Source organism: Salminus brasiliensis, chromosome 10, assembly GCF_030463535.1.
Source record: "Salminus brasiliensis chromosome 10, fSalBra1.hap2, whole genome shotgun sequence".
Lineage (NCBI taxonomy): Eukaryota > Metazoa > Chordata > Actinopteri > Characiformes > Bryconidae > Salminus > Salminus brasiliensis.
Genome location: NC_132887.1, coordinates 17565778 through 17580240, shown reverse-complemented (window position 1 = coordinate 17580240; position 14463 = coordinate 17565778). Strand labels below are relative to the sequence as shown.

General features: G+C 39.6%; 4 protein-coding genes across 5 annotated transcripts in view; 2 read left to right on the top strand and 2 right to left on the bottom strand.

Moving 5' to 3' along the window:
- Nucleotides 1–2829, top strand: part of eml5 (EMAP like 5) — a 72275-nt gene extending 69446 nt beyond the window's left edge. Inside the window, exons 43-44 of the mRNA XM_072689541.1 lie at nt 89–189; nt 1488–2829. Of these exons, the coding sequence (XP_072545642.1) occupies nt 89–189; nt 1488–1524 (138 nt within the window). The 3' untranslated portion in view covers nt 1525–2829. The remainder of the gene's footprint in view (nt 1–88; nt 190–1487) is intronic.
- A 1870-nt stretch (nt 2830–4699) lies between these two features.
- isca2 (iron-sulfur cluster assembly 2) lies at nt 4700–7728 on the bottom strand. The gene is made up of 4 exons (XM_072689539.1): nt 7480–7728; nt 6149–6317; nt 5938–6053; nt 4700–5268 (listed from the first exon to the last, which is right to left on the bottom strand). Exons 1-4 carry the CDS (start codon nt 7539–7541, stop codon nt 5094–5096), a joined length of 522 nt encoding a protein of 173 aa, XP_072545640.1. The 5' UTR covers nt 7542–7728; the 3' UTR covers nt 4700–5093.
- A 157-nt stretch (nt 7729–7885) lies between these two features.
- Nucleotides 7886–10331, top strand: LOC140564257 (NPC intracellular cholesterol transporter 2-like). The gene is made up of 5 exons (XM_072689540.1): nt 7886–7990; nt 8317–8420; nt 9058–9165; nt 9361–9533; nt 9797–10331. Exons 2-5 carry the CDS (start codon nt 8339–8341, stop codon nt 9881–9883), a joined length of 450 nt encoding a protein of 149 aa, XP_072545641.1. The 5' UTR covers nt 7886–7990; nt 8317–8338; the 3' UTR covers nt 9884–10331.
- A 532-nt stretch (nt 10332–10863) lies between these two features.
- On the bottom strand, nt 10864–13811 carry gskip (gsk3b interacting protein). Of its 2 annotated transcripts, none has more exons than XM_072690427.1 (3): nt 13733–13811; nt 12964–13209; nt 10864–12470 (listed from the first exon to the last, which is right to left on the bottom strand). In XM_072690427.1, exons 1-3 carry the CDS (start codon nt 13793–13795, stop codon nt 12312–12314), a joined length of 468 nt encoding a protein of 155 aa, XP_072546528.1. In that variant the 5' UTR covers nt 13796–13811; the 3' UTR covers nt 10864–12311. The 2 variants fall into 2 exon arrangements, with proteins under 2 accessions (XP_072546528.1, XP_072546529.1); XM_072690428.1 differs by having other exon boundaries at nt 13708–13740.
- Nucleotides 13812–14463: the final 652 nt, after the last annotated feature.

Below are 14463 nucleotides of genomic sequence, written 5' to 3'. Positions count from 1 at the left end.
CACACTGAAGCCTTTACAGACACTCTTCTACACATATGGCATATAAACGTGAACTGGATGATTTTCAACAGCTCCCATGTCTCCTCAGGCCAAACACAAGCGCTTTCTAGGCCACTCGGCCCATGTGACCAACATCCGCTTCACCAACGGGGACCGCTTCGTCGTCAGTGCTGGAGGTGATGATAGAAGGTACTAGAGCTAAGCAATGTGCTATTTGTTAAACTTCATTTACAATGTTGGTGTGTCTTTAATGTCTTTAACTAAAGGGTTCACTAATGTAGGATCTTTTAAAGGCATGCATTTGAAGACATGCTAATTATTTAGCAGTGTGATTGCTGTATACTGCATTGATTGCTAATAAAATTAGGGCAGATTGATCTATACCACAATTATACATATATAGACTTCACAATCTAACTAAAATAATGACACTCAAACATTGTACTGTCCATGTCTTCGTTTTCATGTCTTATCGTTTACATTGAATATTATGTTAACAAGACCTTAGAAAATGTTAAGCAGATGCATGAAGCTGTAAAAGGCCACAAAAGCATTGCTTTTGGTTCTGGGTTCATATAAATCCACTTGTAGACAGTTGTAGACAGCTTCTACTCTCTCTAGGAGTTGGGGTACAACCATCAATCCCGAAAGAGGTGAGAAAGAACCAAAGGGGAACAGCAAAAGACCTACAGAATAGGTGTAAGGGTGTTCACTATTAGAGAAACACCGAACTAAGAACTGTGTCTGTGGAAGGACAGCACAAAGAAAGCCACTGCTGTCCAAAAAAAGTGCAGTTAATTCCAGTTTTCACAATGACTCTGCCAAAAGTAGAACTTAGTAGCACAAATTCAACAACACTGTTTGGAAAAAAAGTAAACACTGCACACCAGCAGCAAAACCTCTCAGTCATGAAGTCGACGAAGGGAGCATAATGGTTTGGGTCTGCTTTGCTGTGCTCAATAATAGAGATAATAGAGAACGCACTGTTTGAATGTTCTTACTTTAGTTAGATTAGTTGTGATTGTCTACATTTTATTAGTAGTATTTATTATTATTATTAGTGCAGAGTTGTAAAGAGTTTTTTTTTGTTGTATCTGCTGTAACTGTATCTATCAACATGTCTTGTTTTACTCCACCTTTACTTAGTTCCTCTTTTCCTCAGAAAAAGTTTCACTTCTGTATATTGGGCTATGAGAGTCAGTCTTGTGATAGTGTGAACTTTGAGGAAATAAGAAGCACTGAACCTTTCTTTGTAGGTTGAGGTGAAACTAGAAAGAAGTAGTGGTATATTTTTTCCATCCCATATATAAATCTACTAATTTTGCTTAGGTTTTGGTTGAGTGCTGTAGTCAGCTGTCTAACCACCAGCATGCTGTAGCATGCATTAGCTTGTCATTGAGACGCCCTGTTGTCCTTTGACACAGTAATAACATATTTACAGAGTGTTTTACAGTAAGTAATTTATGAACTTTTTTCCCCCTAAACAGCCTGTTTGTATGGAAGTGTGTCCATGCACCTCACTGAAGCAGCCTTCGCCTCAGTGCCACTGCAGGGCCCAGGGGTGTCTGGGCTGTTACACCAGCCCAGCATGAGCAGAGTGAGGAGTCCAGCACAGCACTGCTGCATGACGAAAGAAAGAGTGAGCAAGGGGCTGGTGCTCCTAACCAGGCTTAAATCCTGACTTTTCCACCACCGGGTGCATGCATCTGAATGATCCTCCAGGCCCGTCATTACCCACACCTGAAACCTACTGTACTGTCTTATTTGGCTCTGAATGACGCCGGTCTGTTTAGAGAGAGTTTTTGCTCTCAGACTCAAAGGTGATGCTTTAAATATTTGTATACCCCTCCTCCCTACCTAAGTTTGAAGATGGAATGTCTTTTAAGTTAAAATACGTGCGTGTCAATGTTCCTTGAGATGTTTTAAGACTTTCTTCCAGTCAAAAGACTAAGAAATGTGTAGCAAGCAAAATAAGATTGGCCTTAAAGCACCCACTGAGTGTTCTTCATGGAGGTAGGTTGGACCTCTCAGTTTGAAATTGTCCGTTTTATATGCTCACGTTCTTGTTTTTTATGTTTTGTGTTTACCACGTTTTCATATGTCTCTTCCATGGTTTGTCAATTCTTTTCACTGAAGATCAGAACTCCTGTGGCCTTTTTTCCTGAATGTAACACAGAGCGTTATATTCTCGGATGTCAGCATGCCAAAGCATTCTATGCACTGTATACTTGACCTCCTCACTGTGGTTCTCCGGTGGTCTTTAATGTCATCCCTGGACATGGTATTCACTCATCAAACCTCAGACCCCCTCTGCAGACGTAGGTGAAACTCCTAACCTCATATGTAGCATCTTTAGCTTGAGCAGTATCCGTGAGTTCTGTGTGCGAGTGTGTGTGCGTAGGTAAGAAGTGTATGCTGTGTATTACGTGTCTGAGAACAAAATCTTAAAAGAAAAGAACTTCTTATTCAGTCCCTTAAAAAATAACCAAGGGGAGGAAAAGGATGCGTTGTGATGCTCTGTTGCATCAGTTAAATCACTATTTATTGTGCTGCTGAAGCCTTTTTTTTTAAGTCATATCATACTTAAAGAAAGAAAGAATTGTGTTTCTTCCACTAACAGATCTAATGTTATTTAACTGGAATGTTCCAGCCTAAGAGGAATACAGAAGAAAAAGATGGATATAACATGCAAAATGTTTTCTATTTCATTTGTTGTCATACTAATTAACAGTGAGATGTGTTCAGTACATATTTTGATTTTCTGATATCAATGTAAATACAAATGTAAAGACATTCTTTTGTATATTTTTGTGAAATGTTTTCTTAAAGGCCAACTTTGATTAAAAAAAAAATATGTGTATAAATGAACCCTTGCTTTATGTCTTTATAATTCCACTCTGGCCCGGTGGTCACAAGTTGGAGTCCCATGCTCCTTTGCTGTCAGCGGCCGGTCTGAGGCACCACAATTGCCCGTGCTCTCTTCCCTCATTACTCTTAAATCGATGTTGGCGGGAACAGACGTTTGTTAGCTGGGGACCCAGCGCTTTCCTCTGAGCATAACGGCTGACCCAGTTTGAAAAGAGGCTATCAGAGAAGACATGTGTTAAGTCCTTAACCTTCTTGTGTCAGGAGCATTGCTAGTGCTAGGGTGAGCTACTGTTAATTGACAGTAGCAGTAACTAAATTGGGGGATGGGAAATTTAGAGATTTTATTTAAAAATAATAAAAGAAAAAGTCTGCTGTGGCACATCGTTTAGGTATTTCCCCACTTTATTTATTGATCAGCTTTTTTTTGGTTGGTTGGTTGATTTTTGCAGATCCACTAACAGTTTGGATTTTTTTGGGTGCGCCAGCTTTTACAGTTTATTAACAACAGATACTTTGTATTAGGAATTCTAATTCTTCAGTTTCCTATTTACCCTTTTCTTCTTTCTTAGTCTTTCAGCTAAGAATGTTTGGTGTCTGTATTTTGCTTCTTTAGTGCTGCGTTTATGCGGCTTCCTAGAAGTCAATAGTCATCTAAATTGCTACATGCCTACACACCTCTCAACTTGTTCACAAACCACATCTTCTATTTTAGGTATAACTTTTAGTTTATGACTTACTGTGAACTGTAAAAAAAAAAAAAAACTTTGTGCCTAAAGTGCCTCAACCTGAGGTCTGTTTGCTGCTAGTGTTTCTTAGCAATGTTATGTCTCATACTTTGTAAAATGTGGGCATCAAACATGTCTTTATTTATGTCTTATTGACTGCATCCAGGGTTTAAAGTAAGTTGTATCAATTTGATTTCTCACCAAACCATTCATTTAAGAGAAAGGTAGATCACTCTTAGGAATCAAATTAGTTAAATGCTGATGCTGAATAAATAAAAAGCGTTGTGTTGACATTGTGATAAACGTAATCAGAAGCTCTTATCTTAATAATGAAGTAAACTAAGCACAGATATGTTAAGCTCTCTGCTGCAGCTTTGATTAGCTCAGAAGAAAGCAAGCAGATACCAACTTCTAAATGCCATTAGGCTTATGATGAGCTTTCACAAAACAATAGTCCATCAAACCTCAAACAATGGCCAAACAGCCAAACACAGTCCAAACAATAGCCAAAACAAATCACTCCCTGTTTTAATCTCAGGACTGTCCCAGTAAATCAAAGCTCTGCAAATGCTGGTCTTTAAAGATGACGCTGCACATTCCTTTGGTATTTACTGATCTTTCACTCATGATTGTAGAGGTCAGACAGAAGTGAGCTTGAAAGGACTCTTAGCAGCTAAAATAGTGATTGGTTGATCCTTAAACTGCTCATCACAGTATCTACAAGCTACAAGTCATCATTCCAGCAGTAGTGATTCCATAGCTCAGTCATTGCCACCTTAAACTTCTGTGCATGAGGTGAGAGAGGACTACTCATCACACTCATCACTACTTTTTTCACAAGCAGCCTAGGAAAATCATGGTTACATCATTTATGGTACCTGATGGGTCTGATGTACTTGCTGCAAACAGCCTACACTCTGGTTTATACCATTAATACAGTAGCCTCCTTTTAAGAGAACCACTGGATCACAAATAAATCTACCTTAATAAAGCAATGGCGGTCATGCCTTTTACAATGTAATTATCAAATCAACTGACGTTAATGCTATGTCAAAGGAAAGAGAAGGAATTGTGTGGTGTAAGGAGAAACACCGAGATGAAGGACATCCATTCTAACACCATTTTATTATTAAACATATCCTATTTACAAATTTACAATACAGGTTGTAAATGTCACTATCTCTTCCAATGTTGAACATGTCACCATCATACGGCATACTGAATAGCGAGCACTTGAACATGAAGCAACAACTGACAATAATGAAGCTGTGACTGGATTTTAAATAAGCACTCATTTGTCTCTAGTTTAGAATACAAAGTGCAAAGACATTTTAAATTAGTGGTTCTCAGCCCTGGTCCCAGAGACCCAATGCAACTCGGTTCCTCAATCAGCGGCTATCTCCCAACACAAAAATGTGGGCTGCATACATGCTCTGGGACAGAGATTTAGAACCACTGTTAAATGCATTTAGAATGGGAGCACTGATGAAGCTATAGCTCTCAGAGTTTGACAGAAAAAGAGCTGCCACAGGAGCAGCCATGGTCTGCCTGGGGGTTCTTGAGGACCTGGAAGGAAGAGCGAATGAGCTCCTGGCTAAAGTCGAGCGTGGCTCCTTTCACAAAATCCAGGCTTTCCTGGTCTACTATCACCCCAACGCCATTCTGTTCAAAAACCCTGTTCACAGACAAAAAAAAAAAATCAACACATGGCAGTTTCGTTAATGAAACATTAGAAGGCATCTTTAGCATTACTACAGAAATGGCCACTTCATTAAAACCACTCCTTGTTTCTACACTCATTGTACCACATGGGGCACACTGTAGTTCTGTAATTACAGACTGCAGTCCATTTGTGTCTCTGCATACATTTTTAGCCTGCTTTCACTAATGTTCCTCAATAGATTCCACCGGACCACCACAGAGCAGGTGTTATTTGTGTGGTGGGTCATTCTCAGCACTGCAGTATCACTGACATGCTGGTGGTGTGTTGGTGTGTGTTGCGCTGGTACGAGTGGATCAGAAAGGGCAAACAATGTTTTATATGGCTCCAAGTAATATAGCAGTAAACATTTTCTGCATCACAATAACAAAATTTATCACCATATGATAAAATATCGTCATATTGCCTACCTCTAATTTAATGAAGTGGCCGGTTGGTGTATGTTGTATCACCTTTGATTTATGTCCTGTTTGTCTTAAAGTTAGCTTACATGTTACCTAGATGGTGAAATAAAACTAAATAAATAAAAAAAAGAACTGAACTGTATTTGTCCCGTGAATTATCTTACTAAATGCTTACGATCTAAAAAAACCTTTCAGAGAATAAGTGTGTGGTTTGCATTACCTGTCATCATCATTTTTGACAGTGTCCACAGAGAATTTATACTGGAAGCCAGAGCACCCTCCCCCTTCCACCTGTATCCTCAGATACTCGCCCTTATTCATGATCTCCGTGAGCCTCTGAACAGAAATCATATTTGAAAAGCAGGTAATTTTTTTTTTTAGACTTATATGAGTAACAAAATAATCACACACAGTTGGGGAAATTCACCCACCTTGACACAAGACTCTGTGAGATTAACTTTATCTTCTAGTGGATTGGCTGACTGTTGCTCCTGAGCTGGGCTATGGCTGTACCGCATTGTGGAGATAAGAGGGGGGATCTGAGACGGCCGCACTACCCTCACAGGCCGGGATGCAGAGAGCACCATTGCAGAGGATGCACTTTTAAAGAGAACAGGAAGCTGTTAGTGAACTGGTTGTGACATATTCTTACTTACGCTGCACAGCGTAACAAAGGGCAAACTATGTTTTATATGGCTCTATAAGTATATAAGTAATATAGCAGTAAACATTTTCTGTTCACACACAAAAAATATGCTTGTATTCATGTCCTATGTCCTTTACTTCATTTTTTCAACATGTGGGATGACTGATACTGAATTATCAATCAATACCTTAAATCCTGTTTATTTCTGACAAACAACATGGAACGAGATACTAAGCATGTTCGTAAATTATATAAATTATATATTATATATAACATATAATATAAATGTGTAAGACAAACTACTTCTAGCTGTGCTTTTGTTACTTATGTTGATTACATGTTGCTTTTCATTTTCTTTCAATTCAAATACATTGTAAAGGCTTGGCTGCAGTGCAAAAATATTTTCCGGGAAAAAATAAAGGCTGAGATAGCTGGATTGATTGACTGATTGACTGATTGATTGATTGACTGACCGACTGATTGATTGATTGATTCTCTCGCCTACACCCTCTGCTCATTACACATCAGCACGTGAGACAAAATAAACATTCTAACAGCAGCACAGTTTAAACTCAGATTATTCAATAACGTTATTAATTTAAAAGTATTTTTTTTTACATAAATGTGACTTTTCTGTCCAAGTAAACAGTTTTTACAGTAGAAATAACAAATATACATTATACTCTTGTGAGTAATTCTGTTTTAAAGGTAGGTTAGCTAGCTGTCTGTTTTGGTATCGGGTTATCGCTGTGGTGTTGGTTACTTAACAGACCGAATGGTATCGCCGATCCTTACTTCTCACTGCACTGCTACGTATTTAGCAAAAATTAAAGTTAGTGAATTTAGTAATTATCCATCAAAGCTGTGTAAAAGTTCTTATCTCAATGAGCTGCGTTAGCTTTTACCATCGCTGCGGTTTTGCCCTTGACTCTGGTAAGGTTAGCCAGCTAGCTTACAGCTAAGCTAGCTAGCTAGTTCGCTAACGCTGCTAAAAACACAGATACGTAGCACTGACATTTAAATAAATCACAAAGAAAAGCTTTATAAAACACATCTGTCTGTTCTACATATCGCTCATACCACGACATATAGACTGACATTCAGGTAAATACGTACTTTATAACTGTCCATGCTTTAGTTTTCGTCGCGCTTATCATTACTCCTCTAACGACTGACATCTTCCACAACAAACTGGAGACGGGTTGCCAGGTTTCGTTGTTTTAACTAGGCGTCCCAAATCCCTCCCAATGACTCGGAAGCTTGAAGTATGAATCAAAAGACGAAATATTACATATATTCCGTATAAATATATTAATTACATATCAATAACTGCCAAACTGGCAGTCGCAGCTTCGGTTTATGCGTTTAAATACACCGTATATTAATTCCTCCCTGATGACGGATTCACGAAAATCTGGCAACGCTGTGGGCGTCAACGGTACGTTGATGAGATGAGAGTAATCCAATTGGCCACAGACATCGACCGAGTGCTCTGCTATTGGCTAGAACAGCCGTCTGAATCTTGAATGCGTCATGAGACTGCGCTGGTCATCAAAAGTGGAAGACGGGGCTCGGTCTTGTGATTAGGAAACGAGCAGCGAGCAACTGGGCAGGAGCGGACGGCGTGGTGTGTGTTCATGCTTGTTGTTTTTAAGCTGTTTTAACATTTAAAGTAAGATTAATGGGGCATAAACAAAGCAGGGGTGCTTCACTTTAGCCAGGTGCTGTTATTGTACTGTGTATTTCGGTGTTTGGGTAAAGTGGAAGTACTTGATGTTCGTGTTTGAGTAAACTCAAACTCACTCAGAGCTGCTGCTGCGGTTTGCATTTTGGAATGAGGGGTCATGTGATTTAATGACTGAGGCTGTGCGTCTCGCTATGAGATCATTTGTGAGGCCATTCCCTAAATCCGAATCCTCTCCTGTCTGATTCATTTGTTGCTCATCTTCGCAGGTATTGAGAACTCACCTGAGCGATGGACTTCCGCCTGATCTGCGCCGTCTTGGTTTCTCTGCTCGCGGTCACTCGTGCCGAGCAGGTGAAGTTTGTTGACTGTGGTGAGCGAATCCTCTTTCTTTACTTCCTCATATCCAGTGTTTATGCAGTGTGCTACAGCACATGGGCGTTTTTCAGGCTAACAACGAAAGTTTTGGTGGATTTGGCTTCATCTGTGGGTGGAAACCAGCAGTCCAGTCTGCCTGGATTTAATTTTTTTTATTTATTTATTTATTTATTTTTTTTCTCTTGTAGGAAAGTATGGCTCTAAAAGCATAACCTACTTATCCACACTAACACGTCCACTGTGTCTAGACTACAGGCCACAGTTCTCCTTTTGTCTCAAAGGACTACTTCATTAAGAAAAATAGTTTCACAGTTTCCTCCGAAACACAGATCATTAACTTGTTAATTTTTTTCCCCCCTTACATCTACAGTGCTAAAGTAGGCAAGTGGAAGTGCAAGACTGTACAAATTGTAAAAATATATTAAATATATAAATTATATATAAAAACTTGTTTTAATGTGCTTAATTGCAAATTGGTAAATTGTATAATTTCAGGATGCAAACAAGGAAACTGTGTATGTATCTCAAACTATTGTATTTCACTTCTCACACACTCATGTGCACGCATCTGTAATAGGACTGTGACCTTGAGTCACTGTTCATGCATTTCTGAATTTCCCCTCTTCCAACAGGTTCCGTTGTTGGAAAAGTGTCCCAGGTTGACATTCATCCCTGCCCGAAACAGCCATGCGAGCTTCACAAGGGACAGAGCTATACTGTGAATGTGACATTCAGCAGTGGTAATTACTATTTTCATTTATTTATTTATGTATGTATGTATTCTTTCCTCCCAAAAATGATGAAGGTGTGATGTACACTGAGCTCAAGTGTTTCAGTTTCACTAGTGATGTGTACATACAATACTGAAATGTGTTTGTGGACTTTATGAAGAGACTAGAGCTGCTTGAAACTCCGTGATGTCATGTTTTGATCAGGGGTTGAGAGTCAGACCAGCAAAGCCGTAGTTCATGGAGTTATCGCTGGTGTCCCCGTCCCCTTCCCCATCCCTATTGAGGACGGCTGCAAGTGTGGAATCCAGTGCCCGATTCAGAAGCAGAAAAACTACAGTTATGTCAATGAGCTTCCGGTCAAGACTGAGTACCCCTCGGTAAGTCATTTTAGTAACACTACTTAAAAATAAAAGTAGCTTCAAATGTTTAGAGAGAGGTGTTTTAAAGGTTTAAATCACTTTATAAATCTCATTACAAACATGTTTCTTTATGAAACCAGAAGTGGTTCTCAAGTAATTGCTCAACCATGTCACAACCCTTTACTCTGAACCCCTCCATAATCACATGATTGTGCAGTAACTTCAGTGTGTGATGTTGGTTTATTTATTTGTAAATTGTTTTTTTTTTTTTTTTTTACCAGCTAAGACTGGTGGTGGAGTGGGAACTGAGGGATGACTCCAGCAAAGATTTGTTTTGCATCAAGTTTCCTGTTCAGATTGTGAGCTAAGAGTCGATGCGGATGCCAAGAGTCGCTTTTAAAGGGACGTCGTTACTAATAAGTCTTACATTTTTCTATGAACTCGCCTTTTTAGAAATTTGATTTAGTAACTCACCATTTTGATGATTTATTTTCTAATTATTAATGAATACTGTCATTTTAAATTGGGAAATTTCTTTAAATGTCATTTGTCATGTTTAGTCTTGTTTTTAAAAGGTATCTGATCATCTGTGTGATACTGTAACTTGGAGTCGTGTTGAGTGTTCAGTGTTGATTATAACCACTTTTCCTTGGCTGCTGTGTGGCTAGACAGTGGTAATCATTTTTCTAACTTTTTTTTTTTATGTACACTGATTTAATGTTTAATTTTCTTAAAATGGTAAAGGTTTGCATTTTAAACATGGCACCTGATTTATTGCTTATCTGTCTAAAATAAAGAACTTTTAAGTAATCATAATGGAGTCAGCTCTGCGGGTCTGTCTAAATATTTGTTGTGCTTTCGTAAGGGTAAAAGTCCAGGCTGTGCTCAAACCTTTAGAGTAACTTGCTAATTTAACTCATAAATTTGACCTTCCACTTTTGGCCATGGACATTTATTTTGGGTGGTGTAGGATGATGGCTGGGATCAAGGGCAGATGTTTTATTCTCCTGACAATGGTTCAGTGAGCTCCACTAAAAATACTGCAGTAGAAAATAAGACTGTGTAATGTAATTTCATAGACCTGTGCTCAGAACAAGACCTAGTTAATGGGACTGTGATGGTGGCTCATAAACAAATACTGCTAAAGGATTTTGGATTTAACTGATGAGACAAACCAATAGTCATTGGGTGTAACTAATTTACAAATCTTTTTGTAAATGTGATAGGGGTCAGCAACCGTGGAGAAGAGGTTGTACGTCTATATATAGATATATATATACAACTTTGTGCAGTACTTAGGATCTGTTCCTTGGCCATGAAAATGGATTCAACAGGCAACAGCGGAAACTATTCGTTGTGTGCTTTTATTAAAATGGAAACATTAGTAAGCAACCATTCAAGAGACAGCATAACTTGTCAGTCCAGTCATCTCTCGGACACCCACTCATCCAGGCTTCCTGAACAAACTCCTTAAAATAGAGACATGTTCCAGATGAGTTTATTTGGTTTCATGAGGATTTGCAGAGATGCTGAGCGCAATTCAGTTGACTGGCCTTATGCAGACAAAGCAGAACATTATCATCTGCCTCAAACGCTATACGTGGTACAAAACTGTTACAAATGCAGGTTGAATTTCAACAAGCTCATAAAAACATGAGGAAAATCCTTTCATGTTTATGCCCTTTTATCAAATGTTTCTCTCATCAAACCATTAACAAAAAATAACGGAATGTAACCTTGTATACATTGCAGTAGCCCTTCCAAACATAACAGTTAATGGCTACTGTCTTTCCTTAAGTGTGAGTTTGTGCAATACACAGAGCACATGATTTAGCATGAGTGAAAGCCTGTGCTCCTAAAAGAAAATATATATACACACACATTTTAAAAGCCAATTTAACAAAGGGAAACTGATTTTAGAATGGCTGATGCAATGAAAATGTACCAAAATAAAATGCAAACAAATGATAAAGCAGTAAAACAGATGTCATTGTATTGTCACACCCAGTAAAATTCAAACAAGCATACCAAACATCGCCTGCTTTACATCCAGATAAATAGTTGGGATTTTTTCGCAATACCTTGTTTAAAAGGGTAAAACTGAGACATAGCAAAAGCAAATCAATTTAACAAACATGCATTTTTTGTGGTATGAAGTGCAACTCCAACTATCCTGAGAGGAGAAAACAAACAAGCTGAATCTTATTTTTCAAATTAAAAGTCTATTCCAAAGAGGTTTCCAGACAGTCGCCATGTTGCAGACAGGTCAAACTGATAATTCCAAATCATCACAGTAAAAAGATCCAAGAAACCAAGTCTGTTAGTAAAATTACTCTGCTTTTCTTAGGTCCAGCTGAGTCATAGTTAAACTTCCAGCAGTATCATATTCAGGCCCAGTTGTTTAGTAGACACAATATCAGCTGACCAAGTGATTAGCAAATACTGATTTACTCCTAAGCGTCCATGTGCAACAGTATGTTCAGTCCTGTTCCCTTTTTAACACTTCAAATAACTGCAGGTCAGGGTGCTATTTCAAAAGTCCTGATCTAGACCCTAACCTTGAACTTTTACAGCACTAAAACAATAAAAACATCACCAAGTAACTGTATAGGTAACTACTATATGACCAAGATGTGTTGTTAAAACGCAGAAGTAAAATCAGGCAATAAGGTCTCACTGACAGGAAAGGACACTATTGACGCTTTAAGCTGACTGTTGCACTGAACTGCAGCATGTAACCATTAGCTAGCAAAGGTACTTTGAAATAACCAAACTCCTGGTTTGGTGCCGACTTCTTCACTGTCCGTTTTGTTTGAGCCTCTCCAGTCGCTGTAGCAGAGCATTTCCAAACGCTTCTCTGTAGCCAGGGCTGAGGGAGTCCAGGAGAGAGTAAACAGTCTCATGATACTGGGTGCTCAGACCCTCATCAACCTGATCAAAGGAGTAGCCCACTACCTGAGGGGGGGGGGGGGGGGGGGGGGGGGGGAAGAGGTGGTCCAACACATCAGTCAAGCAAAATCATACAGTACAGTCATTAACTTAAGTTGCATTTATTGCTGACACAAACGTGCAAATGCACACACACACACACACACACAGCTTGTCTAGGTCCTACAGAGGAGTACTGGCAATAGAATAGGCTCCTCTGGAGCAGATAAACATCAACATATTGGCACATATTGGCACCATGCCTAAGGCCATGCGTGGGCTACAGGGGTATAAAGCCACCCTGCGTTGAGCTGTGGAGCAGTGGAACTGTGCTCTCTGGAATAATGCTGCTCCATCCAATACTAGTAATCATACACCTTTCATACACCTCACTAACGCAAAAGTAGGATGAACTCTGTTTTTAATACCCTTGATTTTGGAAGAACGATCGAACGAGCAGGTGTGCCAATACTTTTGTTCAAGTAGAAGTACAAGTACACGGTCATCCATCCCCACTCACCCTTAGCCCCGCCTCAGTGAGCTCAAGGCAGTAGCGGTTTCCTTCTCTCGTTTCCACGTTTATATACGCCACGTCCAAGCCGCTGGAGAGAGTCTGAGACACCTGCATGTCCGTCACAGCGAAGAGCACGTCGTTGACCACGGCTTCAGCCTCCAGCCTCATGTCTTTGACGCCTCCGAGATCAGCGCAGCGCTCTTCGTACGAGGACCTCGACAGTTCCTCTGGCTGGCAGTCCACCTCCATCCCCTACACACACAGTATAACGCTGAGCAGTTAGATGATTTGAGTGTTTATGTGATCAGGTGGGTGGAAGCAGAGGCGCAGCGTCGACACAAAACTGACGTAATCAAGTTTACTATTCGGCTTACGTCGGCAAGCTGACGGAAACGAGCCCAAGCGAATGCAAATATAGCGCTTTTAGAACACTTTCACTTTAACAGTGGCCCAAATACGAGGTATGCTCATGACGACCAACAAAAACGACGCTAACGTGAACTTAATGTATTACGCGCCAAAGAGCTGCTGGCTGTTTTTCATATGCGCTCGTTAGCCCTGATGCTAGCTAGCTAGCTAGGTGCGTCATGGAACGTACCAGCGTTCCAGAACGCTACGCTAGCTAACGGTTGCTAATGGCAGCGACGGTAACCGCGTTAAAGAGGAAAAAACGCCGGATCAAAAACACGCGGTATCAGAGCTCACACGCCGTGTCTCGGTTTAAAATGTTTGCTAAGCATTTGTTATTACTTTGGTTAGCTGGACAGCTACTAACCTCCTCCGGGGGTAGCTCAGCGGTACACTTCCGGCTCATGCCGGCAAACATGGGTGTGTTCATGTATACCAAACCTCCTTCTGCTGAACGTCCTCTGTGAGCGCGCGCACGTGTGTGTAGTGTGATGCGTGGAAAGCTCACTGTATCAAGTTATGCATAGATATTTTTATGGCCATTTTATAACTTTGTTTATAGACAACTGATGTGTGTCGTTTGTACCCCTGTATTAATCAGAGTTTCTGTATGGTAAATAAAGTAATACTAAATGTGTTTTTTGAAAAGTTTTTTTTTTTGTACTGTATCAGTCAATTTATTAAAATATATTTTTTTTACAATTATGAAGTCAGAGTGAAATACGAATATAGCAACATGTATGAGCAGTGTTACACAAACATATTGTTAAAGGAGAGAAAGGGTTCAATTATACAGTATTACACACACCATGCTAATGTGAAGTGAGGTAGCTACATAAAAGGGCTTTAATTGCTATAAAAACTCATTGAAACATTTTGTGATTTGACAATCATAAGCCAAGGTCAGTTTTGTGGGCATGTCACAACAATTGACGGTAACTAAGCTGACATGACTTTTATTTTTTTACACTCAAAAACATATTTGTTCACATATGAATTCGAAATGTACATTCTTCAAACAACCATTACAGCTTATATTCAAAGGATTCTGATTGAATTCATATTACTTTGTGGGCGCAGTACATTATCACATGGCCA